Here is a 24,658-nt window from a genome sequence, read left to right as displayed (position 1 = left end):
TAAGAACGGGCGTAGCACGTCGTTCACGAAGTGCTGGAACGTACTTGGCGCGTTGGCTAGTCCAAAGGGCATTACGAGATATTCAAATAGCCCATATCGGGTACGGAAGGCTGTCAGCCATTCGTCTCCTTTAGCGATGCGGAGTCGGTTGAAGGCAGCGATAATGTCAAGCTTTGTGTAGTACTTAGCCTTGCTTAGTCGGCTTAGGGTCTCTTGGATTAGCGGGATTGGGTAACGGTTCTTGACGGTAACTGCGTTCAAGGCACGGTAGTCGACGCAGAAGCGTAATCCGCCTCTAGGTTTCTTGACAAAGATAACAGGAGAAGCGACTGGAGAGGAGCTTGCTCGGATAAACCCCTTCGACAGGTGGTCTTTGAGGTACTTGCGCAGTACCTTTAGCTCGTCTTGGGACATGCCGTATAACGGGCCGAACCCGTGTTGCTTGCCTTTTATTAGTTCGATCTTGTGGTCGTATGGTCGTCGTACGGGCAATTTGTTGGAGTTCTCTCGCGAGAAGACGTCTATTAGGTCGTGGTACTTAGGAGGGACTTTCGTGAGTGGATCGGTGTGCTTCTTTACAGCTAGTGCCTTATCAATGTCAGCAATACTAACAGCACAGATTTCGTAGCCTCTTCTACGCGCCAGGCTCATGAATGGGGCCGCGCCTATGCAATAGATATTAAGTTTCGGCTGTGACTTTAACGAGTCGTCCTGGTCGTTGGTTAAAAGAGTGCAGTCAGAGTCGGAGTCGTAGGTGGGTTCGTGTATAGGTTCGTTTAATTGGCGCTTCATCTTAGGTAGCCAATGATCGTGTCGTTGTCGTAGTACGTGTTTGAGTTTTGGGGTTCGGGAGTGAGTTCTATTAGAGCTGTTGTTGCCCTACTGTCCTTGGGGAGTAGGAGCAGAGGTACGGCTAACTCTAAGGCATCGTTCGGTGCATCTTTGGGCAGTAAAAAGCAGCTTCTCATTAGCATAGTCTAAGTTTACTCGATGCTTGTTCATCCATGGTTGGCCAAGTATTATCTCGTGGCGGCTAGTGTTAGTAACGTAGAGTCGTATAATCTCTACGTGGTTGTCGTATTGTAATCTTAGAGTGACGGTGTGAGACACTTCTCCACCGTCAAGTACGGTTCCGGTAAATCTAGTGGGATAGATAACGTAGGGCAGCAGGGTTTGACGAAGGTTCAGGTTGCGCGCGAGGTCTCTGTGAATGTATCTAATACTAGTAGCTCTAGTATTAACTAAGGCCTTAAGATTACTTCTAGTGTTGCCTTGTTGGACTGTGCAGGGTATCACGATACAGCGTTTCCATGTGTCGGTTTGGGATTTAGACCAGAGTTTAGCAGAGATTCGGTGTATGCGCGGTCCCGGGGAGCGACTTATCCTCGGGACGAGGCTTTTCCCTTTCGGGACCGGTTGCGAGAGCGTCTCTCTCGAGATCCTGAGGATCGGGAAGATCTTGAGGTATTGGATCCTGCGGAGCGAGTACGGATCTGGTTATTCGTGCTATGCGATCGGATATGCTGAGCAGGTAAGGGGACACTGCAGTTGCTGGATATATGGCCTTTCTGGTTACATTTAAAGCAGCGGCCTTCCTTAATTCTCTTCTGGCGTTTAGCCGAGCCAGCGGGTGCGTAGTTTATCACGTCTATATCTATTACGTTAGGGTGTGCTACAGGGAGACGGCGTGGGCGGTCTGGTAGGAAGCGGAGGTTGTTGTTGTAAGTAGATATGAGATTGGCGTAGTCGTTTAGATCGTTAGGCAGGGCTTCTCCAACCATTGCGCGTTGCAATTTGTGGGACAGGGAGTTTCGGAGGGAAGCAATGAGACCGATCTCATTTAATCCAGTATTAGCGGCTAGTCGTCGGAACTCGGCGAAGTGGGAAGTAAAGCTGCGCTTCCCTTGACGTAATCTGCTTAGTCGGCTAAGTGCTGTTAGCTCTTTGTTCGGGTCTCTGTAGGTGGCTTTAAGGAAGGTAACAAGCTGGTCTACAGTATGGACGTCCTTGTCTATAAGCGGGTCAATAAGGGCTACAGCGTCCTTCTCTAGTCGAGAGTGGGCATATAGCAGGCGGGATCTCTCGTTCGGGTATCGGTCAGCGTTACCCTCGAGCTTGTACCTTAGCTTGCGGACGAAGGCGGGGAGGTCCTTTCGTCGGCCATTGAACAAAGGCGGGTCAGGCAGGCGGTCGGTTCGGGGCAGGTCCTTGAGGCTCGCAGTTGGCGGCGTCACAGGCTTCAAGCCACTTCTAGATGGCTCCTCGAAACGAACTTGCCCAGCTTCAGTGTCGGTACGGGTAAGAGCTGGGGTAGTAACAGGAGCAGACCTAGTCTTAATAGTCTCTATCTCTTGACGGAGCTCTAATATCTGTTGCGCGTGTCGATTCTCTTGCTCGGCTAGGTTAGCAAGGAGTGCTTCGTTGCTAGCCTTCAACGCAGCCGAGTCCGCTTGAATTGCGTTTAGCTGACGCAAGATTAGCTGCAACGCGTCAGGTTGTTCGTGGGTAGTTATAGTAGGTTGACGCAACGTAATGTCACGAGATGCTACGAGCACGTGTTTAAGAGCTTACTAGAAGCGTTAGTTGTGGCTACGTACGATATCTGGTGTAATACAAGACGTTGCGTAAGGAAACAGAATCAGCATGTACAGGCGGTGAGAAGTTATCGATGGGGGCCGTGCGCATGGCGCTAGGCCCGGCCGGCCAATCAGCAGAATCCTGGTGCTTGGCGGAGCACTCGGATTCTGTAGCGCGTTCAGTGTCAAGGGAACCACGGTGGTTACCGTGACAGTCTCTGTAAATGTATCTAATACTAGTAGCTCTAGTATTAACTAAGGCCTTAAGATTACTTCTAGTGTTGCCTTGTTAGACTGTGCAGGGTATCACGATACAGCGTTTCTATGTGTCGGTTTAGGATTTAGACTAGAGTTTAGCAGAGATTTAGTGTATGCGCGGTCCTAGGGAGCGACTTATCCTTAGGACAAGGCTTTTCCCTTTCAGGACTAGTTGCAAGAGCGTCTCTCTTAAGATCCTAAGGATCGGGAAGATCTTAAGGTATTGGATCCTGCAGAGCGAGTACAGATCTAGTTATTCGTGCTATGCGATTAGATATGCTGAGCAGGTAAAGGGACACTACAGTTGCTGGATATATAGCCTTTCTAGTTACATTTAAAGTAGCAGCCTTCCTTAATTCTCTTCTAGCGTTCAGCTAAGCTAGCAGGTGCGTAGTTTATCACGTCTATATCTATTACGTTAGGGTGTGCTACAGGGAGACGGCGTGGGCGGTCTGGTAGGAAGCGGAGGTTGTTGTTGTAAGTAGATATGAGATTGGCGTAGTCGTTTAGATCGTTAGGCAGGGCTTCTCCAACCATTGCGCGTTGCAATTTGTGGGACAGGGAGTTTCGGAGGGAAGCAATAAGACCGATCTTATTTAATCTAGTATCAGCGGCTAGTTGTTAGAACTTAGCAAAGTAGGAAGTAAAGCTGCGCTTCCCTTAACGTAATCCGCTTAGTTAGCTAAGTGCTGTTAGCTCTTTATTTGGGTCTCTGTAGGTAGCTTTAAGGAAGGTAACAAGCTAGTCTACAGTATGGACGTCCTTGTCTATAAGCGGGTCAATAAGGGCTACAGCGTCCTTCTCTAGTCAAGAGTAGGCATATAGCAGGCAGGATCTCTTGTTCGGGTATCGGTCAGCGTTACCCTCGAGCTTGTACCTTAGCTTGCGGACGAAGGTAGGGAGGTCCTTTCGTTAGCTATTGAACAAAGGCAGGTTAGGCAGGCGGTCGGTTCGGGGCAGGTCCTTAAGGCTCGCAGTTAGCGGCGTCACAGGCTTTAAGCTACTTCTAGATGGCTCCTCGAAACGAACTTGCCTAGCTTTAGTGTCGGTACGGGTAAGAGCTAGGGTAGTAACAAGAGCAGACCTAGTCTTAATAGTCTCTATCTCTTAACAGAGCTCTAATATCTGTTGCGCGTGTCGATTCTCTTACTTGGCTAGGTTAGCAAGGAGTGCTTCGTTGCTAGCCTTCAACGCAGCTGAGTCTGCTTAAATTACGTTTAGCTAACGCAAGATTAGCTGCAACGCGTTAGGTTGTTCGTAGGTAGTTATAGTAGGTTGACGCAACGTAATGTCACGAGATGCTACGAGCACGTGTTTAAGAGCTTACTAGAAGCGTTAATTGTGGCTACGTACGATATCTGGTGTAATACAAGACGTTGCGTAAGGAAACAGAATCAGCATGTACAGGCGGTAAGAAGTTATCGATGGGGGCCGTGCGCATGGCGCTAGGCCCGGCCGGCCAATCAGCAGAATCCTGGTGCTTGGCGGAGCACTCGGATTCTGTAGCGCGTTCAGTGTCAAGGGAACCACGGTGGTTACCGTGACAAAGCCTCTGTAGCAGCTCGTGAGCCCTCGGTTGGCGGATCGATCGCGTTGTCGGGCAGCAGGTCGCGCAGCTGCGATTCGAACGGAGCCTTCTCTGTAGCTTGACTAGCTGCAACCTTAAGGGCTTTGCGTGGTGAGGTTCGTACAGGCAGCTTAGACTGCGATTGAGAGTTTCGTTGACTTTGACGCGTTTATTTGACGCAGCAGCGCGATCAGCAGCGCGTTTGAAGGCCTTCGGAGGCATAACAGATAGTAATAGCGCGTAAGGAGCCTTAGAGATAACAACAATAGGCGCTAATATAAGATATAGGCTAATGTTAAATGTTGATACTACGTCGCAGAGTAAGCTAGTTAGATCAGAAGGTTGCTTACTAATCGAAACTTAACACCACTAATATGTCACCCTATTAATATTATCTACTGCCTAGCAACCTTATTAACTACCTTGGAAATCGCCCTAGTATTAGTACCTGATTAATCTGATCAATCAATTCAATCAAAAAGAGGGCTTTAATTTGTTCTTGATTGGAAAAACGCTATGGGCGAATTGATCTTGACTTGATTGAGCTTTTGATCAAGAATCAATCAAGTCAATCAAAAAACTTGCTTGTTGGCATGTCTGGTCGGCTTGCCACCATAACATGCCCCACTCTCTAGATGTTGAGCTAACCCACTTAGAGTTGTGAATCGCTTTTCCTTTCCTCGCTTTATTCTGACCCTGCTAGAGTCTACTGGGAGGAGGTTACTCGGGCAGTGGTAGACCTTGTCGCAGTGTGCTGGAGAGATTATGTGCTGCTGAAGAGCCTGCACTGTAGCAAAGGCTCTGCGCTTCCTCGGACAAAGGGGACAACGGAGTTCGGGCTCGGTTTTGTCGAGCGAGAGAAGACTATCTCTAAGCAGCGACTAATCTACTAAACTACCCTCCGCACTTGCCCAAGAGTGTGTGGGAGTGATTAGCGACCCGCTATCTGCACTATCGAGAGACGCTGTCGGCGTTCCGGGCTGAAGAGATAGACGGTGTGCTGAGAGGTGGGTAGAGCTCGAAGGCGTGAGTGTGGGGAGGCTGTGAATTATACGATCCTTGTCGTACAGCTGAACGATGTCGTAGATGTCATCTCGGTCCATGCCTAAGCAGCACCTTCCACTTTCTAGATGGTGCAGCAGAGCTGACGGGGCACTGAACTTTCCTCTGCACCCCTCTCCTACAGGACAACGTAGCGCACTAAGTGGCTTGTGCTTTATTGACTTGAGATGCTGTTGGAGAGACTGGGAAGAGGAAAAGGTTCGCTGACATCTCTTGCATGTCTGATCATCCACACTCGCTATAGTGACTTGTCTAGCCTTTCTTGCGTTGCCGTGAGGCTTTTCCTGCAAAGGCTTCCGATGCGCACGGCTCGCTATGTGTGCGTTTAAGGCATGGATGTCTTTGAAAGAGATGTCACAGTTGCAGCACCGGTATTTAGAAGCATGGAGTTCTACCTCGCGGTGAGCCCTCCAAGCGCTCTGGCTTTCGAAGGACAGGTCGCATTCCGAACAGAAACAGTGTCCCGTAGCGATGCGGTGGTCTTTAAGGATATCTAGGCGCTCACATAGCTTGCCGCAATAGCTGCATTTGCGAATGGCAAAGTTGTACTGAGCCACTGGAGGATGTTTGCAGAGATAGCTGCAGACATGTGAAGGAAAGTGCCCTCGCGCTCTTCGATGTTCTTCTAGGTTAATCGCATGCGTATAGGTGCGGCTACAGAAACATTCAAGACGATTGGCTGAGCGAAGGGTCATTTTGACGATTAGATCGATGGCGAGCGAATCAGTTACAATTAGGCGCAATGAGAAAGATAGTGGATAGCGAGGAGAGGGATGGGAAAATGACGGATAAATAGTTGCTAGTCTTTTGTCTACTCTACGAGCTTGTTTGTCGTGATGTTGGAGCACTAAGTACCAACCCCGCTCTAGGAGCGAATGAAAGCTTCTTATCCGTTGATGCTGTCTGAATCACGAGAGTGAAGGTGATAGGACCGATGTGATCAGAAGCTTACCAGCAAGTCTACCTTGGCCGTAACTTTATCTCTGTATCTACCCCGCACTACCTTGATAGCGCAGTGCACGAATTAACCTAGCAGGTATTACGTGAGATGAGAGCGATTACGGAAGACAAACCAACGAACTTGCTCTATTATATATCCGTACAGAATTAGCTAACTTAAACATAGCGGCGTTAGTCGTAAGAAGAAAGTATTAACAACGAGTACAAGAAGTGTGGAAAATCTGCTGGTCTACAATAGTGCTAGAGATATCGCGGTAGAGCTGTACTCGAACTACCAAAGGAGATTAGAAGCACGTGCTTGTGATATTGTGAAAGAGCGTGAGAAGAGGGAGCTGCGACTGCAAACTTGAAACTCTAAATCTGAAACTACATACCTGAGGACACTGCGCCTGAAAAGACTGCGAAGGCACATAAGCTTGAGACGGCTAAGGAGAAGCGCATAGCGTGTGATGTAGACAAGGTAGTGCTGGAGAGAAGAACGTCTGGAGATGTCTGCATTTGAGATTTGCGCTGCTATGCCTCCAGGCTACTGGGTTGGAGTGATTTGGCATAAGTTCGAGTGTCGCATGATACTACAGAGGCGGTCAGACGCCTTAGCAACACGAGTAAAACTTTGACCGACGCTTCTGTTAGACATCAGCTGCATCCTGATATAGAAAACAAAATTTCCTCACGATCTTCCTCTAGCGAGAACCTGGAGTCTGAGACGGATCTTAGCGTCTTTAGGATGGTCTTCCATTGCGGCTAGCGGAGACGCCGCCAATGCTGATACTGGCTTGACACGTTCTTTCCTTCTTTTAATGTTGCCTGGCGATCTGGCCTGCATCGTGTGTAGCGATGTAAAGGCAGAAGAGACCGCTGAGCTGAGTGTGCTGATACGGCGGAAGTACTTGTAATGTAGAAGACGGTGACTGTGAGTTTGGCCTGGAGTTGGAGCCAATTCTCTCCCTCACAAGCACGAGCAGGGCTTCTTATAGAACTAAGGGTTTGTAATTAGGTCTCCCGTCTGTGTTTATAAGAACAAGCCCAAACATGCATAGACAAAGATTAGCACGAAAGCAGACGAAGCTTAACGAGGAAAAGAGCTGCCTCCTGCATAGAGTGCCGTGAATGTACAGGTGCAACAAGACATTGTAAACAAGGATGCTTAGCGCTAGGCAGTTGATCTATCCTCACGTAGGCTGCTCTAGAGTGCGAACTATCTACGGTAACTGTGGAACACGAAGTAGGGTGCTGGCTAAAGAGGACTAGCGTGACAAGCACGAGAGAACAAATGTCTGGTGCTTGCCACGCTAGGCCCGAAACGCCACCAGCAGAAAAGTACCAGGCAGCATCTCATGCTACTCCGTAAACATCCCTACTTAGAGCATTAAGGCTACAGGAAGTATGGAGACAGCTATGACGAGCAGAGTCTTGTACATTAGCATCTCTCTTGCGCTATCTTTCTAGCTTGATGTGGCGGAGAAAGGAACGCTGGGCGCGGAGGGCGCGGAGAAGTTTCGGGTCGCATTGGTCCTGTTGTCCTAGTAGGGTAGTGGCAGGCGGAGGGACGGGCTGGTTGGGAAGAGAAGAGGCCGCGAGCCTGTCGCATCTGCGGCGCTCAGCGCGCTCGTAACAGCAGTCGTCGTCGTCGTCGTCTTGCAGGTCTGGTTAGTAGTGTTTGCAACAGTGGCGCTACCCTCTTGTCGCTCGAACGACGCAGTCGACAGCCCGACGAGTACCAAAAAGTACAAGAGTCTCATTGCGAAAGGCGGCATGTTCCCGTTCAATACCGGGAATGCTCCTCAAGTACATTGTACATTGACTAAGAGCCAGATTAATGTAGACGATCCTCTAACTCTATGCGCAACACTTTTGTCGAGGCCAGCACAAAGATGCGGGCCAGTACATTCTTCACGCGCATCCACTGCACCTACAAATACCGTCGGAGCCACGCAACCCAGAAACAACATCTCACCGCTGTCTTTATCATACTATAGACCACAAACATGGAGTCCATCGTCTCTAAAGTGCACACCTCGCTCGTTGACCTCGCAGCGACATATGCAGACGCCGGGCGTGAGAACGTCACGCTCAGTCTGATGGCAGACTTCCAGCGCGCTGTGTTCCCGCTGCTCGATGAGCGCATTCGCATCAAGGACCTCGAGCAGTCCGAGGAGCTTAGGGACGAGATGGTACAGCTGCTTGGAGACGAGCATCCCACGAAGCCTGCATGGCCCTACCTCAACCAGCTGGATAAGCAGGACAGGTGCTTCGCCAAGATGGGCTGTAAGTTTCAGCTCGGAGCAGGACTCTACAGGTCGCCGTCATGCGAAGAGCACTTTGTGTGCAAAAACCACCAGTCGAGCCCTTGCATTGCAAAGCACGAGCAGGCATCGGACTATATTAGCAAGACTAAGCACGATGGGAAGGAAACAGCTGCAAGCCCAGAGAAGCCGGAAAACGAGCCTAGAGTGAGGGCAGATCTGGCAAAAAGTATGTTTGGGGATGATAAAATAGACAGAGCAGATGCAGTAGAGAAGTCTGCGGGTAAAAGAGACGCGGACGACGACTGATTGTCCGAGCCTTAGGCGGAAGAGATTCCCGAGAAGGAAAAGCCAACTAAAGAAGCAGCGGCCAAAAGGGCGGCGGACGCAAGGGCTTTAGTTTCTTTCGCCGACAAACTAGGAGATTTAAAAATGGCTGACGAGGGCAGTGAGAAGCCGACAGCTCCTTCCATGGCAACGGAATCTACTGCGGTAATGGAAGAAAACCCAAAGCGCGGTGACAAAAAGGCGGAAAAGAAAGCTGTCGACGAAGAGCACCGCCCTGCGAAGTTCAAGGTTGAAGACGCGCAGTACCTTTCCGTGGACGACTTTAGCTACGACCGCGGCAGCTTGATGAGCGAGGTCTAGGTGTGCTAGCTGCGAACAAAATCTGGGGCGCTTGTGTGGGTTCCGATGGAAGACTACCTTCGGCTCAAACACGAGTACGTTAGGCTAGCCTCTAGCGACGAGAGCGAGTGGGACGACGGGATCGTGAAGGGAGAGGACATAAATCGGCAGAATGCGGATGTTGGAAAGTAGACATGGCGGCAAGAGGTCAACATCGAACATGCGCAACCACACGTAGGCTTTCTACGGTTTTCTTAGCTAGAGGTGTCTTTGCGTTACTGCTATCTGTACGAGAAGATGCAAATCTAGATTCGTGCCTCTACAATGAATAGATCGAAACAAATATAAGAAGTCTTCTGCAACAACCTCTTCTTCTAATCATATCTTAGTGTTAGCGCAATCTTCTCAAGAGGCTAAGTTGGCTGCAAGACGAGTGGATTTGGGGAGCTAATTGTTAGAGCACAGCCACTGGGCTACACTCTAACGCCCATGCGCACAAGCCTATTCTCTCTGCTTTACAAAGTAATGTTACTACAGAGACCCGGCTGAGGTCTAAGACAGCTCTCGTTGGCAATCGCTGCTGGCGGTGGCAGAATGCATTGGGCTGCTTGATCTGGAGACTGCAGCGAAAAGACAGAGCAGTCTTCGATTAGCCCCGACGAGTTCGTGCAGCTGCCGATCGCCTGCTGTAGTATGTCTACCTTCTACCCATTCTGAAAGTCTCTGTGGTAGCTTGAGCCTAAAACTGCGTGAGACAAGGCTCTTAGGAAGCGGGCGCTCTTACCTGTCCGATCGCCGTTGCTGAGCAGAAAGTGCCTAGAAACATTTCTGAAGACAGCGGTGTTCCAGATGGTCTCGTAGAACAGGGCCGGAATGCAAGCGTCGTAGTGTTCGGGACACGCGCCCTCTATGACTAGATCTGGATAGGCTACGTGAGACTTGTGGTCAGCAGTGCTAGGAGCAACACCGTCCCAGCACGACGGAAACATCAGCTCAAGGCGAAGGCCGTTCGCGCAGTTTGCATCGATGAACGTCTTGTTCAGAAGCATATAACGCGTGAGGGCGCCTTCGGAATGGCCACGGTAGTTTAGGCAAGTGAACCTAGTAGCCTTTTCTGCGAGCGCTTCTAGCGTCTTGTCGTCTAGGCCCCACAGCGACTGCGGGATGTTTGGAGTGCGCACAGGCACATTCCGCCTGTTTGCGTCGCCGGCAACTATCGCGAACCCTGGGGGGAAAGCCGTAATCTTCTCCCTGAAGAGAAAGTAGTAGCTGTAGCGGCATTAGCCTTGGCTGTCAGACTGGATCTCCTGTGCCTACACTACCATTCCGCTAACTTGGGGGACGATCTTAATGCTACCGTTCGCGTGGGAGAACATCAGCGGCGGTGTCTAGTAAGCAGACATGTCCTTGAGGACCGCGCACGTGGTGCAGCTGGACTGCAGTAGGGCATCGTAGGAGGAGGAGAAACCCAGGTCTAGGCTAAAAGTCAGGCACCGATCTTTGACGCTCACACCACACGTACTCTGTCCCCCGTGCAGCGTGTGCGCGTGTTGCGACGGGCGTCCTTTCGAGACGATGGGATCGATTCAAAAGACGCCTAATCGAGCATAGCACGGGAGCCGCCAGAACGCGCTGGCGACTGAGGAAAGCACGTTCATATGCAGGATCAGCCTAAGGACTATACTTGAGCTACAGACGCGAAGCATGGGATTTATTTGTTGATTTGTTTCTACGGACTTGCACACTAACGCCTTGATATACATTCTTCTGCGACTACAAAATGAGGGCGCTTCTTTTCTTAGTTCACGTTAGTTATTATGCATTGATCTTCTTCTAATTTGCGAACTGCGCAGGGTAGAGAAGCTGCTGCTGTTTGTCCAAGTCCGTATACGTTGTATCGTCGGGTAGGTCAAACAGCTCTAGGAAGTCTGCGTGAAAGCGTTGCCTGAGCGACTTCCTGGACTGTGGTCTAGCAGGAGTCTGCTTAAGTCGCATGTTTGGTGGGGGCGCAGAGCGACGCGGCGAGATTGGAGGTTTCACGGGCGCGGGGCTTACTGCCGGTTTAGCAGTAGCGTACCGCGATCCGCTCCTGCGGGAGGCCGCCTTTCTCTCGTGAACTAACTCACGGAGCGGCTTAGGCCTGTCCGGCGCCCCGCTCATACACTTTTCCTCGAACTTGTTCTCTAGTCTGACTGCGATGTTGTAGAATGTAATCGACTTTTGCTGGTCGTTATTCCCTTCCATGAGAAGTTTCATCGTAGATCTAGTTTCGTGGCTGTAGCTAGTCTTGTTCTCGATGTCGTATGTCGACGCGTAGAGCGCGGGATCTAGATAGACGAAGCAGCGGGTGTGGGGCCGTCTTCCTGCAAAGTCGGGAGCTAGCACGTCAACCTCGGCGTCGTGTCCAACGCCCATCTTGGAGTCCCAGTACACCACCAGCACCTTTACTTTGCTCAGTATGTCCATCGGAAGCGTTAGCTTATTATCTTTGTGGTGCTGCACGATCCTCTCGACGATGCGGTTGCTGCGCTGGGTGACGTCTCTGGTTTCCCGGTACCTGGACCCGGCTGGGAGGGTCGACTCGAAGCGAGCGCTGTACGCATCGGCCGACCCATACCTGATACAGTAGCGAGTCTGGGAGTTTCTCATGATGTGACCGAAGGCCTCTCTGTTGTGGTTCTGCAGCGAGGGCTCGATGTGTCTATCGTCGACGTCGACGTTCCACGCCATGTCGAGGTCGTCGACGAGTCTGTTAGTGGATGCTTTTGGTTCTTCCCGTGGCTCACGTTTGACGTTTCGATCTTTCGAAAGAGCTCCGAGAATGTTCGCGTGTGTCGGTTCGGGGTCTGGCGTATTGACCGTAGCACGTTGTCCTGTCACATCTAGTCCTCCCGTGTCTGGTTCCGTCGCTTCCTGTTGCATCGCATCCTGTGTTGTAGTACCCTGGATCACGGTGTCACTGTCTGACGTTGCACCAGCCTCTGGACTGGCTACTGTGCCAGGGTTCGTGTTTGCTTGCGCCATGGCGCTATCGTACCCGGCTAGTGCCCTCTCTATCTCCTTCAGTCTCTGGTCGTCGTCGTCGGTAAACATGTCCTGTTTCTGTGCCTCTAGCAGTTTCGCTTGTTCTGCTTCTAGCTTCCTGTACCTGTCGTCATGGTGAGCTATTGCCGATTGCTTCTGACCCCGGGTCTTTGGCTCTCGGTTGGTGCTGGATTTATTGATTTTGCTGATAGGACTCATGCTCATGTGTGCCTCTTGTCTGTTTCGAAGACAGCCTGCATCGAGGCGCTTCTACTTATACAGTGGGCAGAGCTAGTGGCATAACATCAACAAGAGGGCGCCGCTAGATTTGCGCACCCCATCCTCTTCAAGCACTTTTTGTGTATTCGAATGAGCACCAAGTCAGATTTTCCGTTCGTTAGTAACTTGGTGCATATTTTAACCCTATAGGCCAAGTCACATCTCAGTAGACCGAAGCGAATCCTTCTACCTACTAAACTGCATGCTATTCTAGGAGCTCATGCAAGAGAACACTGAAATCGGATCTTAACAATAGCTGGCTCTTTTTGTTATGTTGAAGAGTGTTTGCACATTATGCTGAACTACACACATATATTCACTACGCCCCTCCGTCCCTGCGTCTTTCTAGCAGCCGACCCGAGAAGACCTCCTCCTGAGCATACTCGGGAATGGGAGGTCTAGACAGATATCCAGGCAGAGAAGCGTTCTTTGTAGCTGGTGGTGATTTCTTGGGGGGTGGCGCCTTGGAGAGGAAGTCCTCGCTCGTCTTTATGATAGGCACTGGATATGTTGTTTCCTGTGATGTCAAACAAGGACATGTGGCAAGAGTCCCGGCAACCTACAAGCTGTGTGGAGGACGGCGGCTAGTCTCGCCGTGCTGGATCTGAATTGTAGATGTACAGCTGGCCGTTGCTCTTCTGGATGCACAGCCAGACCCCTACGTTGTACTGGTCGCTTATCTCATGTCCGCGACGGAGGAAGTTGTTCTTCCGCTTTCGGAAGGACTCCTGCTGCAACCTTTTCGAGGCCATAACAATCTTGTCGAACGCTAGTTGCAGGACGTTGGGCCTCTTATTTATATGTGGCAAGCGCGCACTGACCACCGTTGTACTATATCAGCATGCCTAGACGTTGCACCTAGCCTGTCCGGACATGGATCGCCCGCTCAGCCCTTTCATCTGGTACGCTGTTCTGTTCGCAGGGCTCGTAGCCTTCCTTGTTCTCTGTTTCAGCATTCGCCTAGCCCTCCGATGGCTGGCTGCACCTGTAACAGATGCCATGCTCAGGTATCTGGTGTACTCTACGACGAGCGTCTTCGGGCTATCTAGCTGGCGCGTCTCAGCAAAAGATGTGCTGTTCGCTGTGCTGTATGTGAGCGCCAACGGAGTTTGCATGGGCTGGGGCGTGAACGCCGCCGAAGAGCTAAGCCGCCGGTCCGCTTCGATGCCCGCGACGAATCTCATCCTCCTGCTCCCCGGCGCCAGCATAGCCGCCGATATCTTGTACGTCTCGTTGAGAACATACCATCAGACTCACAGCATAGTCGGCCTGGTCGCTCTGATCGAAGCTTCTATCCACGCCGGTCGTGAACTCACCGCACGCAGGTGGACTGGCGATGTCAACACAATAAGCGGGACGGCGGTACGTGTGTATGTGTCTTTTTAGTGCGGCGATCTTACACAACCAGATATTCGGATGCCTCGTGCTGACGAGTGTCGCTTCTCTGCCCGCCTTCCGTCGCCGTGCGTACGAGATATTCCGGATGATTCACTTTGGCTGCTCTACATCGATATGCATATTGCTATGGCTCCATGTCCCCAAAGCAAACAAAGCTGGGCGAGCTCAAGTCATCGTGGGGACATGTATCTGGGCAGCGACCTACGCGCACAGAAACATCCTCCTCGTCTATCGCAACTTCTCAGTGAGCAAACCCAGCACCCGCATCCAGGTGGAGAGCGTGCACAACAGTCTCCAAGTCAAGGTCAGGCTCCCTAGGCCCTGGAAGGTCAGGCCCCGTCAGTATGTCTACCTTACCATGATGAGGCCTGGATTCTTCTCGGTCCTCCAGCGCCACCCGTTCATGGTGGCAGGGTCGGAGGCGCAGGACCACGACTTCCAGCTGCGCATCCAGCCGAGGGCTGGCTTCACGAGTCGACTCTTGACGCGGACCCTTGGCGGAACGAGGGAGTTTAGCGCTTTCGTAGAAGGGCCCTACGGACACGGATTCGACTTGCAGAACTTTGGCACGGTAGTTCTGTTTGCGAGCGGGATTGGAATCGTCGGCCATCTTGCGTACATCCAGAAGCTCGTGCTCGACTACCGGCAGTCCAAGACCAAGACCCGAGATCTTCTCGTGGTCTGGCACGTGGACAACAAGTACCAGCTGGACCTGGTGTGGGAGGTCATGAACAACGTGCTGAGGAGAGACGATCTTCCGGCGACTGCGATGCGCCGAGATGCACGCGCTCCCTACGGAAGCGGAAAGATGGACCGACACTTGGGCAGCAGCAGTAGCAGCAGCAGCGAAAGCCCAGGCTTACGGCCTGCGCCGCACGGAGAGAATGCAAGTGTTGCAGCATGGCGACCTAATGTCACCAAGCGCTAATGCTTTCCAGATTATCGACGTCTACATCTACGGCGACTACGAGATACTAGACGAGGCAGGACAGGCAGTGCCCTACAAACGTGCGGGCAGCCGCATTGCTGAGGTGCAAGGAAAGCCAGACGTGCGGCAAATCACCAGCGACGTGCTCGAAACGGGCGTGGGAAGAATCGCAATCTGCGGTAAGCTTTGTGATTTTCTATTGCTACAGTAGTTCCATTCATTAACCCAAGCAGTATGCGCACACCGGCAGATGAGGCACCAGGCGCGAGACGTGGTTGCCCGCACGAGCCGTAAGCGGGTGAGGTACCGGGAGCTAGACTTCCAGCCGTTTGAAGTGAGGAGGTCTACTAGAGGAAAGAGGTCCTTGCCGATCAAGTGTCGCGGGATCGAAGCAGCTTAGATAGAAAACAATGCACCCCAGATTCACCTCAAATCCACCCGTCCGTCGACATGGCAGCCGTTTTGGGGCTCTTGGCTGCTCGGTAGGGCGCTATGAAGGCGTCAAAGGCTTCCTCCTGGTCGTGGCGAAGCTGGTCTACCGCGTCCACGACTGCCTTGGAGAGGTCTCGAACTTCGTCGAAAGCTGTTTCGTCGAGTAAACCGACAATGCATGCGTGAAGCAGATCCTGGGAGATGGTGCCAATCTTGTCCTTGAACTTCTCTGCGTGCCGATAGCACTCTCGGTAGAAAGTAAGCTCTAGCCTCAGCTCTCCGTTTCTGCGATTGAGGAAGTCAATGTACTGGACCACGTCGCGGGGCTGCTTGGACTTTTGCATGTAGCGGGGCTCCATCTCTATGGCGATGGTCTGGCCTCCGTAACATCTCACCACGTGATCGATGGCATTGGCTTCAAGAGGCCTTGCTCGAGGCGGTTGTCTCACAGCCGGATCCATGGTGAGGAGCGACGATCTTTGGGGAGCGCGTCTTAAGTCTCGTAGACGACCGTGGGCAAGAAAGTGCGGCCGGGTTTGTTTTATAAGCCTGCTGCACGAGCATCGCCCACCGATCATCCGCCGATATGGATTCTCGACGACTGACTGTCTTTCCGAGAACAGGAAATGGCTCAGACAACGCCAGATTTGCCGGCCGCAACGGTGACACTCATCCGCCCCAAGCTCCAAAGCGAAAAGTTCAAAGCGGCAAAGAGCCGGCAGACCCCAAGCTTCCAAAGCTTGCGCCAACGCTCCGAGTCAAACGCAAAACGTTCACGCCAATCGACAGAGATCCCGAGCAACGCTATCGGTGCATACACAGCGTGGATCCAGAAGGAGAGAGACCCTACTGCCTAGCCCAGGAGATTGCTTCAGACGCCGCCGAGCATGCCTATCAGGTCGTGATGATCCGACGCAGCCCAGACAAGCCCGTTGTGGGCCTGGACAAGCCGGATCCGAATCTCCTCAACATCGTGTCTGTCTTTCGGTTTCGAGATTCTCTGTTCACCGTGTTCGACAGACCCGGCCTTCCCCTGTCTGAGATTGCCGTGTCTCACTCTCCTCAGCTGGGGCTAGCCGAGGTGAAGACGATAAGCACAGAGGTAGGACTGTCGGATGTGCAACTGTTCTCGTCGTAACAGTAGAGCAGGCGCTTTCTGGTATCTGCGCTCTGAGCGCAGCAGGCCTTCATCTGCCGTCGATCGATGTAGAAGACATCACGGTCTCTGCAAGCGATGGCCAAGTCAAAGTCGGTGAGTACAACTCGTGTCTTAGAGGACTGCTGACCGCTGAACGACAGTGAGCATTCGACCGGGCACCGCTGCACGAGACAGCAGTAGACGACAAGTCCAGTGCTTTTGGGGTCATGCTAGAAGATCTAGTGTCCCGTGTCCCGAGTCCTTCGGCGCTGCAGCAAAGCGACGACCTCCAAGCTTTTGTCCGACATGCCGACCAGGCAACATATCGAGAGCTACAGAAGGTAGACATGCTTCTTGCAAGTGACAAAACGAAACTAAGATACTGCAGGACGGCTTTCTGGAAGACTCGCTGCCCGCGCCGTCGCTGGTTCCTTTTGTGGTAAATGCCCAGATCATAGTGTTTCCAGTCGAGCATGTTGCAGAGGCTCGCATTACCGAGTTGGCGATGTCACAGCCACTGATGAAGTAGTTACAGTACATGATTAACGACACTCAGATGCATTATTGTCAGAGATTTGCTCAGCCCTTGCTTGCCGACATCTTCCCCCGTCGTGGTTTCTTTCGCCGCCCGCCTTCAGCAGCGAGCTCGAGAGCCTTGTTCAGACTTGCCAGCTCATTCTTCCCCTCCTCGACTTGCTGGGACAGTGTCTCAATCTGCTTCGAGAGCGCCATGTTGCGCTGCTGCAGCTCCACGTTTTGGTCCATGACGTGCTTCAACTTGGTGAAATGCTCGTCTTCCGAATGCTGGCCAGATACTGCCTCTACAAGCAGTGCATTTTTGGCCGACTCTAGAATCATCGCACTGATGCTTTGGGCATTGTCTGACTCCCCTGCTTCACCTCTAGTCAGCCTGGTCTGAGGGCTATTCACCAGGCCTTCGACGCGCCGGGCGACCTCGTCAGCAAATGTCTTTGAGTCTTGCGCAGATCTATGGAGATCTTTACAAAGCCTCTCGGAGTCCTCGTATTCTTTCAGAAGCTTGAAGTGACATTCTTGCAGCTCTGCGAATTGCTGGTGGAGCAGCTCGTGACCCTGCCGCTCGCGTTGTAGCTCCTGCTCGGTCGCAGCGACTTGGCGCTGTGTGTTGCTAATCTCGTTCTGAGCCGCTTGGAGGTGGCGATGCATGCTGTGCAGCTGAGCCTGGCCGTGATGATACAAGTTGCTCATCTGTAGCGCAGCCTCGACACAGCATGTCGGGTGGCGGGGCTCGATGCTTCCCTGATGCTTAGAGTCAAAACCAAGCACACCGACGGAGCGAGTAGCCTACCTCTGAGGGTTGTCTTGGTGATGTCTGACGTGGCTTTGGGTGGCTCATCTCAGCAGATTCAGCGAAATGTTCTGTTAGATGTAGGGTCACCAGAGCGAGAAGCGGTCTAGATATTGTACTGACATACAGCTTTGCCGTTCTATCACAGTACCACAGTAGCAGCATAGCGGTAAGAGTAAGGGCGGGCAAGATATCGAAGACTGTGCGAGAGCAACAACGCGGCATTGCGTCAAGATGCTGCTTCATGCCACAGGCTAGTGTTCCAGGTAGAACGTGCTGCCGTTGTGATCCGGCTGGATATCTGTTGCCGACAGACGAGGGAGCCGTCACCTCTGCGCATGAAGATGGCTACTATGCGCTTCTAGGTAAAAGAGCTCAGTGCTCGTCATGGTATATCCTCCACCGCCGCGCTAATCCAGGTTCAGCGTATGGGATTGACACTGCACAATCTGGCGTCGTAAGTGGAAGACACCGACCCACACAAAGATCAACAAGGTTCTGCACTTGGAGCTTTCTGGCTTGGGTGAGACCTTCCTAGCCAGTGGATGTATGCTACTCCAACAAAGCGGTACGGCTCCACCGGCTCGGAACGGTACGGTTGAGGGCACTGGGCTGGTGGAGATGACACTTTGAGAGCAGTATCTAGCTACAGTAGCTACTGAATTTCTGACAGCCGCAGTTCGAGAAGCTATGGCTATGGAGTCGATGTCTCACAGGGTCGGCATCGTACTGTACAGCACTCTACTGACCCGGAGTACGACTACCGGCTACACTCGGAAGCGGCGGACCTTGCTTTCTGCTGTCAAGACATGCTAGAACAAAGTTGCTGCTCGCGGCTTCTTTGTCGCACTGTGCCACCCACTATAAGGACTTGCACCTTTCGCTAGGTCTTCGGCTAGCATCTAACATGGCTTCGAGCGATCAGAATGCGTGGTTCTCTGAACGACCCGCCCTGTTCTCATCTTTGGACGCACTCATGGCCCCTGGGCCATCCAACACTTTCAGCTCTCGCCTGCCGCCCATCCCAGAGAAAGATTGGGATCGTGGATGGGAAGGAAACATGTTTTCCTTACCAGAGCCGTACGAGGGCTTCGAACAGGCCTCCACTGCGGCCGTCGAGTCTGCTGCCCACGAAAGCGCACCGCCCCAGACACACGAGGAGCTGGCCAAGCTGCAAGAAGAGGTTCGACAGCTACGGCACGATATCTCAGAGCTTCACGGCATGTTCTGCAAGCGGCTGGACAGCATGGAAACAAGCATTGGCGTGGCGCAACGCTACGTCAACAACTTGGTGCCTTGGTCGATGGAAGTTCACGAGAAGTATTCGAAACTACTGGCGGTGGCAACGAAGCAGGAGAAGCGAGCGACAGACGGTGCTGTATGATCTGGTCGATAGAGATGTCCTACTGTAGTCTAATTTTCTTACACTTTCGCTTGTAAATGCTTGGTGTCTGTGCTCACGTCTTCGCTCACATCTTCTACTGCTAAGTGAACTCATTACGGGTGTGGTGATGGAGCGCAATCTGGGACTTGCTCAGCACCTGAATGGCAAATAATAATTATAATAATAAAATCTAACGACAATAAAGCAGAAAGTAGGTCTTACTCGACCTACGGAGATTGTGCGGCCATGTCAGCCTGTCTGTTCCTGCAGTAGCGACTTGGATATCAGTACCCCACGCCTACACGGTTCTTGCCCGTCTCCGGCGTGCTTGGTCGTATCGCGTGCGCTCGGCGATGTTATCTTGAGTGAGATGATCATAGCTTTTCCGGTCCCCGCGCCTCCGTTGCAGCTTTGATGGCATTGTCCGCAGGCATTGAAGAAGTGTTTGTACTAGCGCACAGGTTCTCATGGCTTGGCGCCAACCTCAGGTTCCCAGAAGTCGAATAAGTCAATCAACAAGAAGAGATAAGCGAGTCAGGCTAGGAGATCAGGTGTGCGTCTTTGCACGAGCTTCTCCACTGTACGAGGGTCGAGTTTCGCTGCGTTACTGTGTAGCCGAGAGCTATATACTTTCCAGTCCTACTCCGAGTCAATCCAGGCGCACCCTTTTGGAGGGCTTCGTTTTCAAGGTCACGACTCTCTTTCTTTTCCTGCTGGCGTTGCACTGGCAGCTACTCACACCTGCGACGTTAGTGGTTTGGTGGTCTGGTCTGCCAAAGTCAGCGTCTAGCAGCTGAAGCGTCGTGAGTTGTGTCATAGACTGCGGAAATCCGCTTATTCTATGCTGGCTTAGCTGATTGAACTGCAGGTAGATGGACGTGCGCTGGTCGAGATGGTGGACCTTGAGATCCACGTCCTTGTGATAGCGACCACAGGCAGCACAAAGACTGGGGCCGCCGACATGGCCTAGGCTAGTCCCATCTTCCGTGGTGAAGCAGGCAGCTGGGTACTCCTGCAGGATTCTCTCCACCAACTCGCGCGTGTTGGGGCTGCGGCTGCGGATGGAACCTGAGCATACTACTGGGTTCCTCTTCACGACCGGCTTCTGGCGAAGTTCGAAGAAGAAAGAGGCAGCAAAGAGCGCCCGCGTGAGGCTGGAGAAGTCATGACCACGGAGAAAGTCTGCCGCTAAGTCTTCCAGCTCTGGCATCTTGCCAACATCGTCGAGCGGGGGCTCCTTACGTAGCGCTATGTTGATGCGGAAGTACTTGTGCCGCTCAGCTCTAGGCACTCGATTTACGTGGTCGTCCCAGCCGCTCTAGGCGTTCAGCACGGCGTTGAAGAGCCGGAAAAAGCGTGGAAAGAAGCGGTCTCGAAAGCCCAGTCTTCGAGAGACGATCTGTGGCGACTCTGGATCTCGGGCGAACCCAGTACCTATGGAGACAGCTAGATCAGGCGCAATGCCCCAGATTGTCCGGGACTCCCACTCGGCAGGATCGATAGGGTTGTTGTGTTTCCCGGCGCCGCCGTCTTGCAAGAATCCTAGCCCCCGGATGAACTTTGCCGGGAAGTAGGACGGAGCAGCGGACGTAGCCCTGGCTCTGCCTAGCATGAGTTTGAAAGTTAGAAGCAAGAGAAAGAACGTACGCATCACAGATGAGGGTCTCGTCTTCTATGTGAGAAGCTCGATAGTGTTTGTAGCCTGCCGTCGTATGTTAGTCTTATCTCCAGAGGTGGGGTCTGTGTTTTCACCCTGCCTGACGCCGGCTCCGTTGTAGTTGGAGAGAATGCAGAGCCTCGCACTCGACACAGTCATCGTCGTGACTGCGACCTTCGCTCCTGACATACGCGCGCCCGACTCTGTGAAGCCAAAAAGAGTGGCGTCGGACCCAAAGGCTTCTTTCACGCATGCTTCCATCTCGGCAGCGCTGTACAAGCTGTCAGTCAGCAGGCAAGACAGAAAGCCGTACGCTTTCGCGAGCGGGCTGCTTCCGAATGGCTGGCGAGGACGGAAGACGCGCTGGGCCAGCTGCTTGAAGACGGCAATGCACTCGTCCAGGTTGCGGCGCAGAAGGAACATGAGCGCGATGAGGCCACCTGCGTCTGGCGATCAGCGATCAGTGTGCTCGTGAATATGACAGAACGAGCGATACTCACCTGTACTGGTCCCCAGCGTCAAGTCAAACTCGTCGTAGACAGGATACGGGAGCTTCCGATGCTGATCGAGCGCGCGTAGGATTTGCAGCGTGAATATCCCCCGGATGCCACCCCCGTCGAGCACAAGCAGCCGGCTTCCTGCTGTTGGTGGCTTGAGACGTACTACAAGCTCGCTCTTGGACTGACACAAGAGGCACTGGGAGACGGAGTATGAATGTTCCATCTGCTGTCTTTTGGCCCCGAACTTGCAGATGCACGACTCACAGAGCGCGTGTCCACAGCGCAAGCTATGCTCAGGCTTACGAAAGAGACAGTAAAGACATAGCTGAGAGCTTTGAACGGTGTTCCAGTCTATGGGGATGGTCTGGAGGTTTCTCTTGTGCAGTCCCACTGCTGTCAGCGTCTCCTTGTCGAGCTTGGCGCAGAAGCGGCTGAAGATGGCTTTCAACTGTGCACACAAAGCTGCTGGCGAGAGGCCTTGCTCAGACGGCAGCGACGAAAAGGCTTTGTAGCAATGAGATTGGTACAAGGACTCGAAGACTGCCGACGGTTGGAAGCCTGTCGGTCAGAATGGAAGCATGACGGCTCGAGTGTAGGATACTTACGATGCATGCCGGGCGGAAGGCTGTCTAGCATGAGCGCAGACGCCATGTACTCCAACGCAGCTTCCTGGCTTGTGTGGTTAGCGGCGCACAGCCGTAGAAAGTCGCGTAGGCAGAGCCAGAGACGGTCTTGTATTTGGTTGCATTCGCGCGTCGCGAGGATGAAGCTGAACGGCGAGGAGGCGCATGTCGCAACGTGCCGCAATGCTGACTCGAAAAAGGCGTTGAGATGGTAGGCCGAGTAGAGCGTCTTGGAGGCACTTCTGCGTTTTCTCACTGTCTTCACACTAGTAAGTATGGTGTTTTTCAGAGCGCGGAACCTGGAAGAAGACAGGGTCTTGCGGCCATCTGCCGGCAGCACTACGCGCTGGATACTACCAAACATGGGTAGGCCCAGACTGCCCTTGTGCCTGTACGTGCTGCTGCTGGCAAGGATCACCTGCGGCCTCCAGCCCAGCGAGAGGCGGCTATGACGTCCACACCTCTGGAGGAACCGGATGCCCGCCTCACGGGTAGAGAAGTCATCCAGGAAAAGACAGACGACGTCGACAAACGGCAGGAGCAACTTGCCGACGACATTCTCCACGAACGAGTCGGCCTCTGCCGTAGGCGAGTGTCCTGACAGCCACGCGACTTTGTAACGCGAACGCGCATTGTGCTTTGGCGGCGGCTTCTGCGTCGTGCAAACATTGTCCATATCTAGGCTGGCCACTAGCAGCGGATGCTCATCGTCGAGCGTCGAACCATCCGCCTGTAGTTGTGCGATACCGCGCGATCTCGACTGGCTGCGCCCCGGCAACAGCGCCTGGCGTGCGGCTTCTCCCTCACGCGTACCTACCAGCAACATGGTAGAGGGCGACTGCGCATGTGGGTCGCAGAGGCTAGCAGTGGCCTGTTCCAAGCCGTTTCCACACGCTAAGAACCAATCGGCTCCCGTCTGGAAGCCGTGCAGCCAGTCTGAGCTGTTCTGTGGCGGCATGTGTAACTGTCTGAGATAGGCGAAATAGAGTCTACTCATGCGTAAGAACTCACTAGTGTCTATATAAGTACTCTTGAGAGAAGAGCAGATTCCTGCGAGACGCACTTTCACGGTGGGCACCCGCCGTGACACAATATCTATAGTCAAGGCGGACCCGTGCTGTCATGCAAAAACAAACTCTAACATGAGTTCTAAGCTCGAGAGATGTCGATATTACCTTGGAACTGCGCAGATACGACTACTGCACTTGCGCTACCGTGCATCTAGCACAGAACCCGACGACTGCGTTAGCTGCTGCACGTCTGATCTAGAACACAACTTGCCCGCTCTCATTACTTCTGCTGAGTACTGGCACTGTTTAGCGGGCGCAGGCGTATCTGCGAATGCATTGTATGCTGTCAGAAAGTCTCCACGGCTTGCTCTTCCGAGCGGTGTTGAGCTGCCATGTCTTCACGGACGGTTTCGGCTAGACGCCGCCAAACGAGATGGGTCGCAAAGTCAGGAGGACTGGTGGCTCGTCGATCTCTACAGCTCAGGTAAGAGTGTTGTCCTCTTGTCCACCACCGGTTGTTGAGCGGCACACAGACGCGCCCACAGCTACCTTGGCTCAGATCCGTCAGTTCTACAGCCGACATGCGCCTCTGTGCGACGGGGAGAAGTTCCTGCACATCCGGTTCTTCGAATGCCAAAAGGACTACGCGGTCGCCTCACGGTGGACGAGGCTGCTGGGAGCCAAGGCGAAGACCCTGCGTCAAGTTGTGCGCAGCGAGTGGCTGCGCGACTGCCTCGAGAAGCTAGAGCCGTTCCGCGCTCTATGGGCAGGCTTTCAGCTCGGCTCGTTTCCGCTCATCCTCAGCTGGCGGTGCAGACAGGTAGGGCTCCATGAAGCTAGAGCGGGCCGGGTCGTTTACTCTTGTAGGAGGTCGAATACTACCTCAGCCAGATGTACGAGATCTGGAATGCGATCACAGGCGGCGACGCTCATCTCTGTGACGAGTACACTGTCGAGAAGCTCGGTGGTCTTGCGCCTCTGTGGAGTTCTCGCGACCGCTCGAAGATCGAAACCTGGTTCGCCACACGTCAGATCTTTCCCCGCGCACGTGATCCTGGGGTACGCGCTCAGATCCTCGAAAGGGTCCTTGCTGTCCAGGGGCTTATCCTTACTTTCCAGACCTTCTTCAAGCATGTCAAGATACTCGGACCTGTGATGCTTCCTTTGAGAGCGCTGTTCTCAGCAGGCGAGCTGTGTCCTCCGAGAGACGAGTTCAGCGCAGTGCCCAGACGCTTTCCCTCGGTGAGAGACATCCTGCTGCAGCATCGGCACGAGCAGCCTGCGTACAACGACCGACAGTGTCTACTGCAATACAGCGAACACGACGAGCACTTCTTTGAGTGTAGCAACCCCGGCCTGTACGCGTACTGGCAGCTCTGCCTCTATCTGCTCCGCCACGCACACGACCCGTGGAAGCGTCCAAAGGAAACATGCGACCAGGCAGCGTCGTCGGAGCGTCCTGGGTGGGTGATTCGGCTCGGCCAGTTTGCGCACAGGCTTGGATTTGAGTCTGACCAGATCTCGTCCCTCTGCAGTCAAGATCCCGACCTTTCGCAGATCCGCATGCACATGCTCGAAGAACGGCCCAGCGTCCTCTTCTCGGCACCTGTCGACAGGTTCAACGCAGAAGCTGACTCGCGCCAAAAAGGCTAGGCGATCTTC

General features: G+C 53.0%; 11 protein-coding genes across 11 annotated transcripts; 6 read left to right on the top strand and 5 right to left on the bottom strand.

Moving 5' to 3' along the window:
• Positions 1-8,411: 8,411 nt before the first annotated feature.
• ALTATR162_LOCUS134 (uncharacterized protein) lies at positions 8,412-8,978 on the top strand (the record flags this gene model as incomplete). The annotated part of the gene is made up of 1 exon (XM_043307727.1): positions 8,412-8,978. The coding sequence occupies one exon, from the start codon at positions 8,412-8,414 to the stop codon at positions 8,976-8,978; it is 567 nt and encodes a 188-aa protein (XP_043163662.1).
• Positions 8,979-9,101: 123 nt separating this feature from the next.
• Positions 9,102-9,317, top strand: ALTATR162_LOCUS133 (uncharacterized protein; the record flags this gene model as incomplete). The annotated part of the gene is made up of 1 exon (XM_043307726.1): positions 9,102-9,317. The coding sequence occupies one exon, from the start codon at positions 9,102-9,104 to the stop codon at positions 9,315-9,317; it is 216 nt and encodes a 71-aa protein (XP_043163661.1).
• Positions 9,318-10,000: 683 nt separating this feature from the next.
• On the bottom strand, positions 10,001-10,621 carry ALTATR162_LOCUS132 (uncharacterized protein; the record flags this gene model as incomplete). Its single annotated transcript, XM_043307725.1, has 3 exons — positions 10,001-10,035; positions 10,081-10,565; positions 10,614-10,621. 3 exons carry the CDS (start codon positions 10,619-10,621, stop codon positions 10,001-10,003), a joined length of 528 nt encoding a protein of 175 aa, XP_043163660.1.
• Positions 10,622-11,129: 508 nt separating this feature from the next.
• On the bottom strand, positions 11,130-12,545 carry ALTATR162_LOCUS131 (uncharacterized protein; the record flags this gene model as incomplete). Its single annotated transcript, XM_043307724.1, has 1 exon — positions 11,130-12,545. One exon carries the CDS (start codon positions 12,543-12,545, stop codon positions 11,130-11,132), a length of 1,416 nt encoding a protein of 471 aa, XP_043163659.1.
• Positions 12,546-13,472: 927 nt separating this feature from the next.
• On the top strand, positions 13,473-15,136 carry ALTATR162_LOCUS130 (uncharacterized protein; the record flags this gene model as incomplete). The annotated part of the gene is made up of 3 exons (XM_043307723.1): positions 13,473-13,961; positions 14,008-14,889; positions 14,936-15,136. The coding sequence occupies 3 exons, from the start codon at positions 13,473-13,475 to the stop codon at positions 15,134-15,136; spliced, it is 1,572 nt and encodes a 523-aa protein (XP_043163658.1).
• Positions 15,137-15,353: 217 nt separating this feature from the next.
• Positions 15,354-15,818, bottom strand: ALTATR162_LOCUS129 (uncharacterized protein; the record flags this gene model as incomplete). The annotated part of the gene is made up of 1 exon (XM_043307722.1): positions 15,354-15,818. The coding sequence occupies one exon, from the start codon at positions 15,816-15,818 to the stop codon at positions 15,354-15,356; it is 465 nt and encodes a 154-aa protein (XP_043163657.1).
• A 125-nt stretch (positions 15,819-15,943) lies between these two features.
• ALTATR162_LOCUS128 (uncharacterized protein) lies at positions 15,944-17,024 on the top strand (the record flags this gene model as incomplete). The annotated part of the gene is made up of 4 exons (XM_043307721.1): positions 15,944-16,459; positions 16,507-16,655; positions 16,710-16,836; positions 16,884-17,024. 4 exons carry the CDS (start codon positions 15,944-15,946, stop codon positions 17,022-17,024), a joined length of 933 nt encoding a protein of 310 aa, XP_043163656.1.
• Positions 17,025-17,074: 50 nt separating this feature from the next.
• ALTATR162_LOCUS127 (uncharacterized protein) lies at positions 17,075-17,680 on the bottom strand (the record flags this gene model as incomplete). Its single annotated transcript, XM_043307720.1, has 1 exon — positions 17,075-17,680. One exon carries the CDS (start codon positions 17,678-17,680, stop codon positions 17,075-17,077), a length of 606 nt encoding a protein of 201 aa, XP_043163655.1.
• Positions 17,681-18,729: 1,049 nt separating this feature from the next.
• Positions 18,730-19,206, top strand: ALTATR162_LOCUS126 (uncharacterized protein; the record flags this gene model as incomplete). The annotated part of the gene is made up of 1 exon (XM_043307719.1): positions 18,730-19,206. One exon carries the CDS (start codon positions 18,730-18,732, stop codon positions 19,204-19,206), a length of 477 nt encoding a protein of 158 aa, XP_043163654.1.
• Positions 19,207-19,855: 649 nt separating this feature from the next.
• Positions 19,856-22,944, bottom strand: ALTATR162_LOCUS125 (uncharacterized protein; the record flags this gene model as incomplete). The annotated part of the gene is made up of 7 exons (XM_043307718.1): positions 19,856-20,524; positions 20,603-20,807; positions 20,854-20,908; positions 20,959-21,134; positions 21,177-21,309; positions 21,364-21,921; positions 21,969-22,944. The coding sequence occupies 7 exons, from the start codon at positions 22,942-22,944 to the stop codon at positions 19,856-19,858; spliced, it is 2,772 nt and encodes a 923-aa protein (XP_043163653.1).
• Positions 22,945-23,429: 485 nt separating this feature from the next.
• Positions 23,430-24,649, top strand: ALTATR162_LOCUS124 (uncharacterized protein; the record flags this gene model as incomplete). The annotated part of the gene is made up of 2 exons (XM_043307717.1): positions 23,430-23,816; positions 23,864-24,649. The coding sequence occupies 2 exons, from the start codon at positions 23,430-23,432 to the stop codon at positions 24,647-24,649; spliced, it is 1,173 nt and encodes a 390-aa protein (XP_043163652.1).
• Between the last annotated feature and the right edge of the window lie 9 nt (positions 24,650-24,658).

Source organism: Alternaria atra, assembly GCF_907166805.1.
Source record: "Alternaria atra isolate CS162 genome assembly, contig: 17, whole genome shotgun sequence".
NCBI lineage: Eukaryota > Fungi > Ascomycota > Dothideomycetes > Pleosporales > Pleosporaceae > Alternaria > Alternaria atra.
The sequence above is the reverse complement of the archived record's forward strand: the minus strand, read 5'-3'. Positions and strand labels throughout refer to the sequence as shown.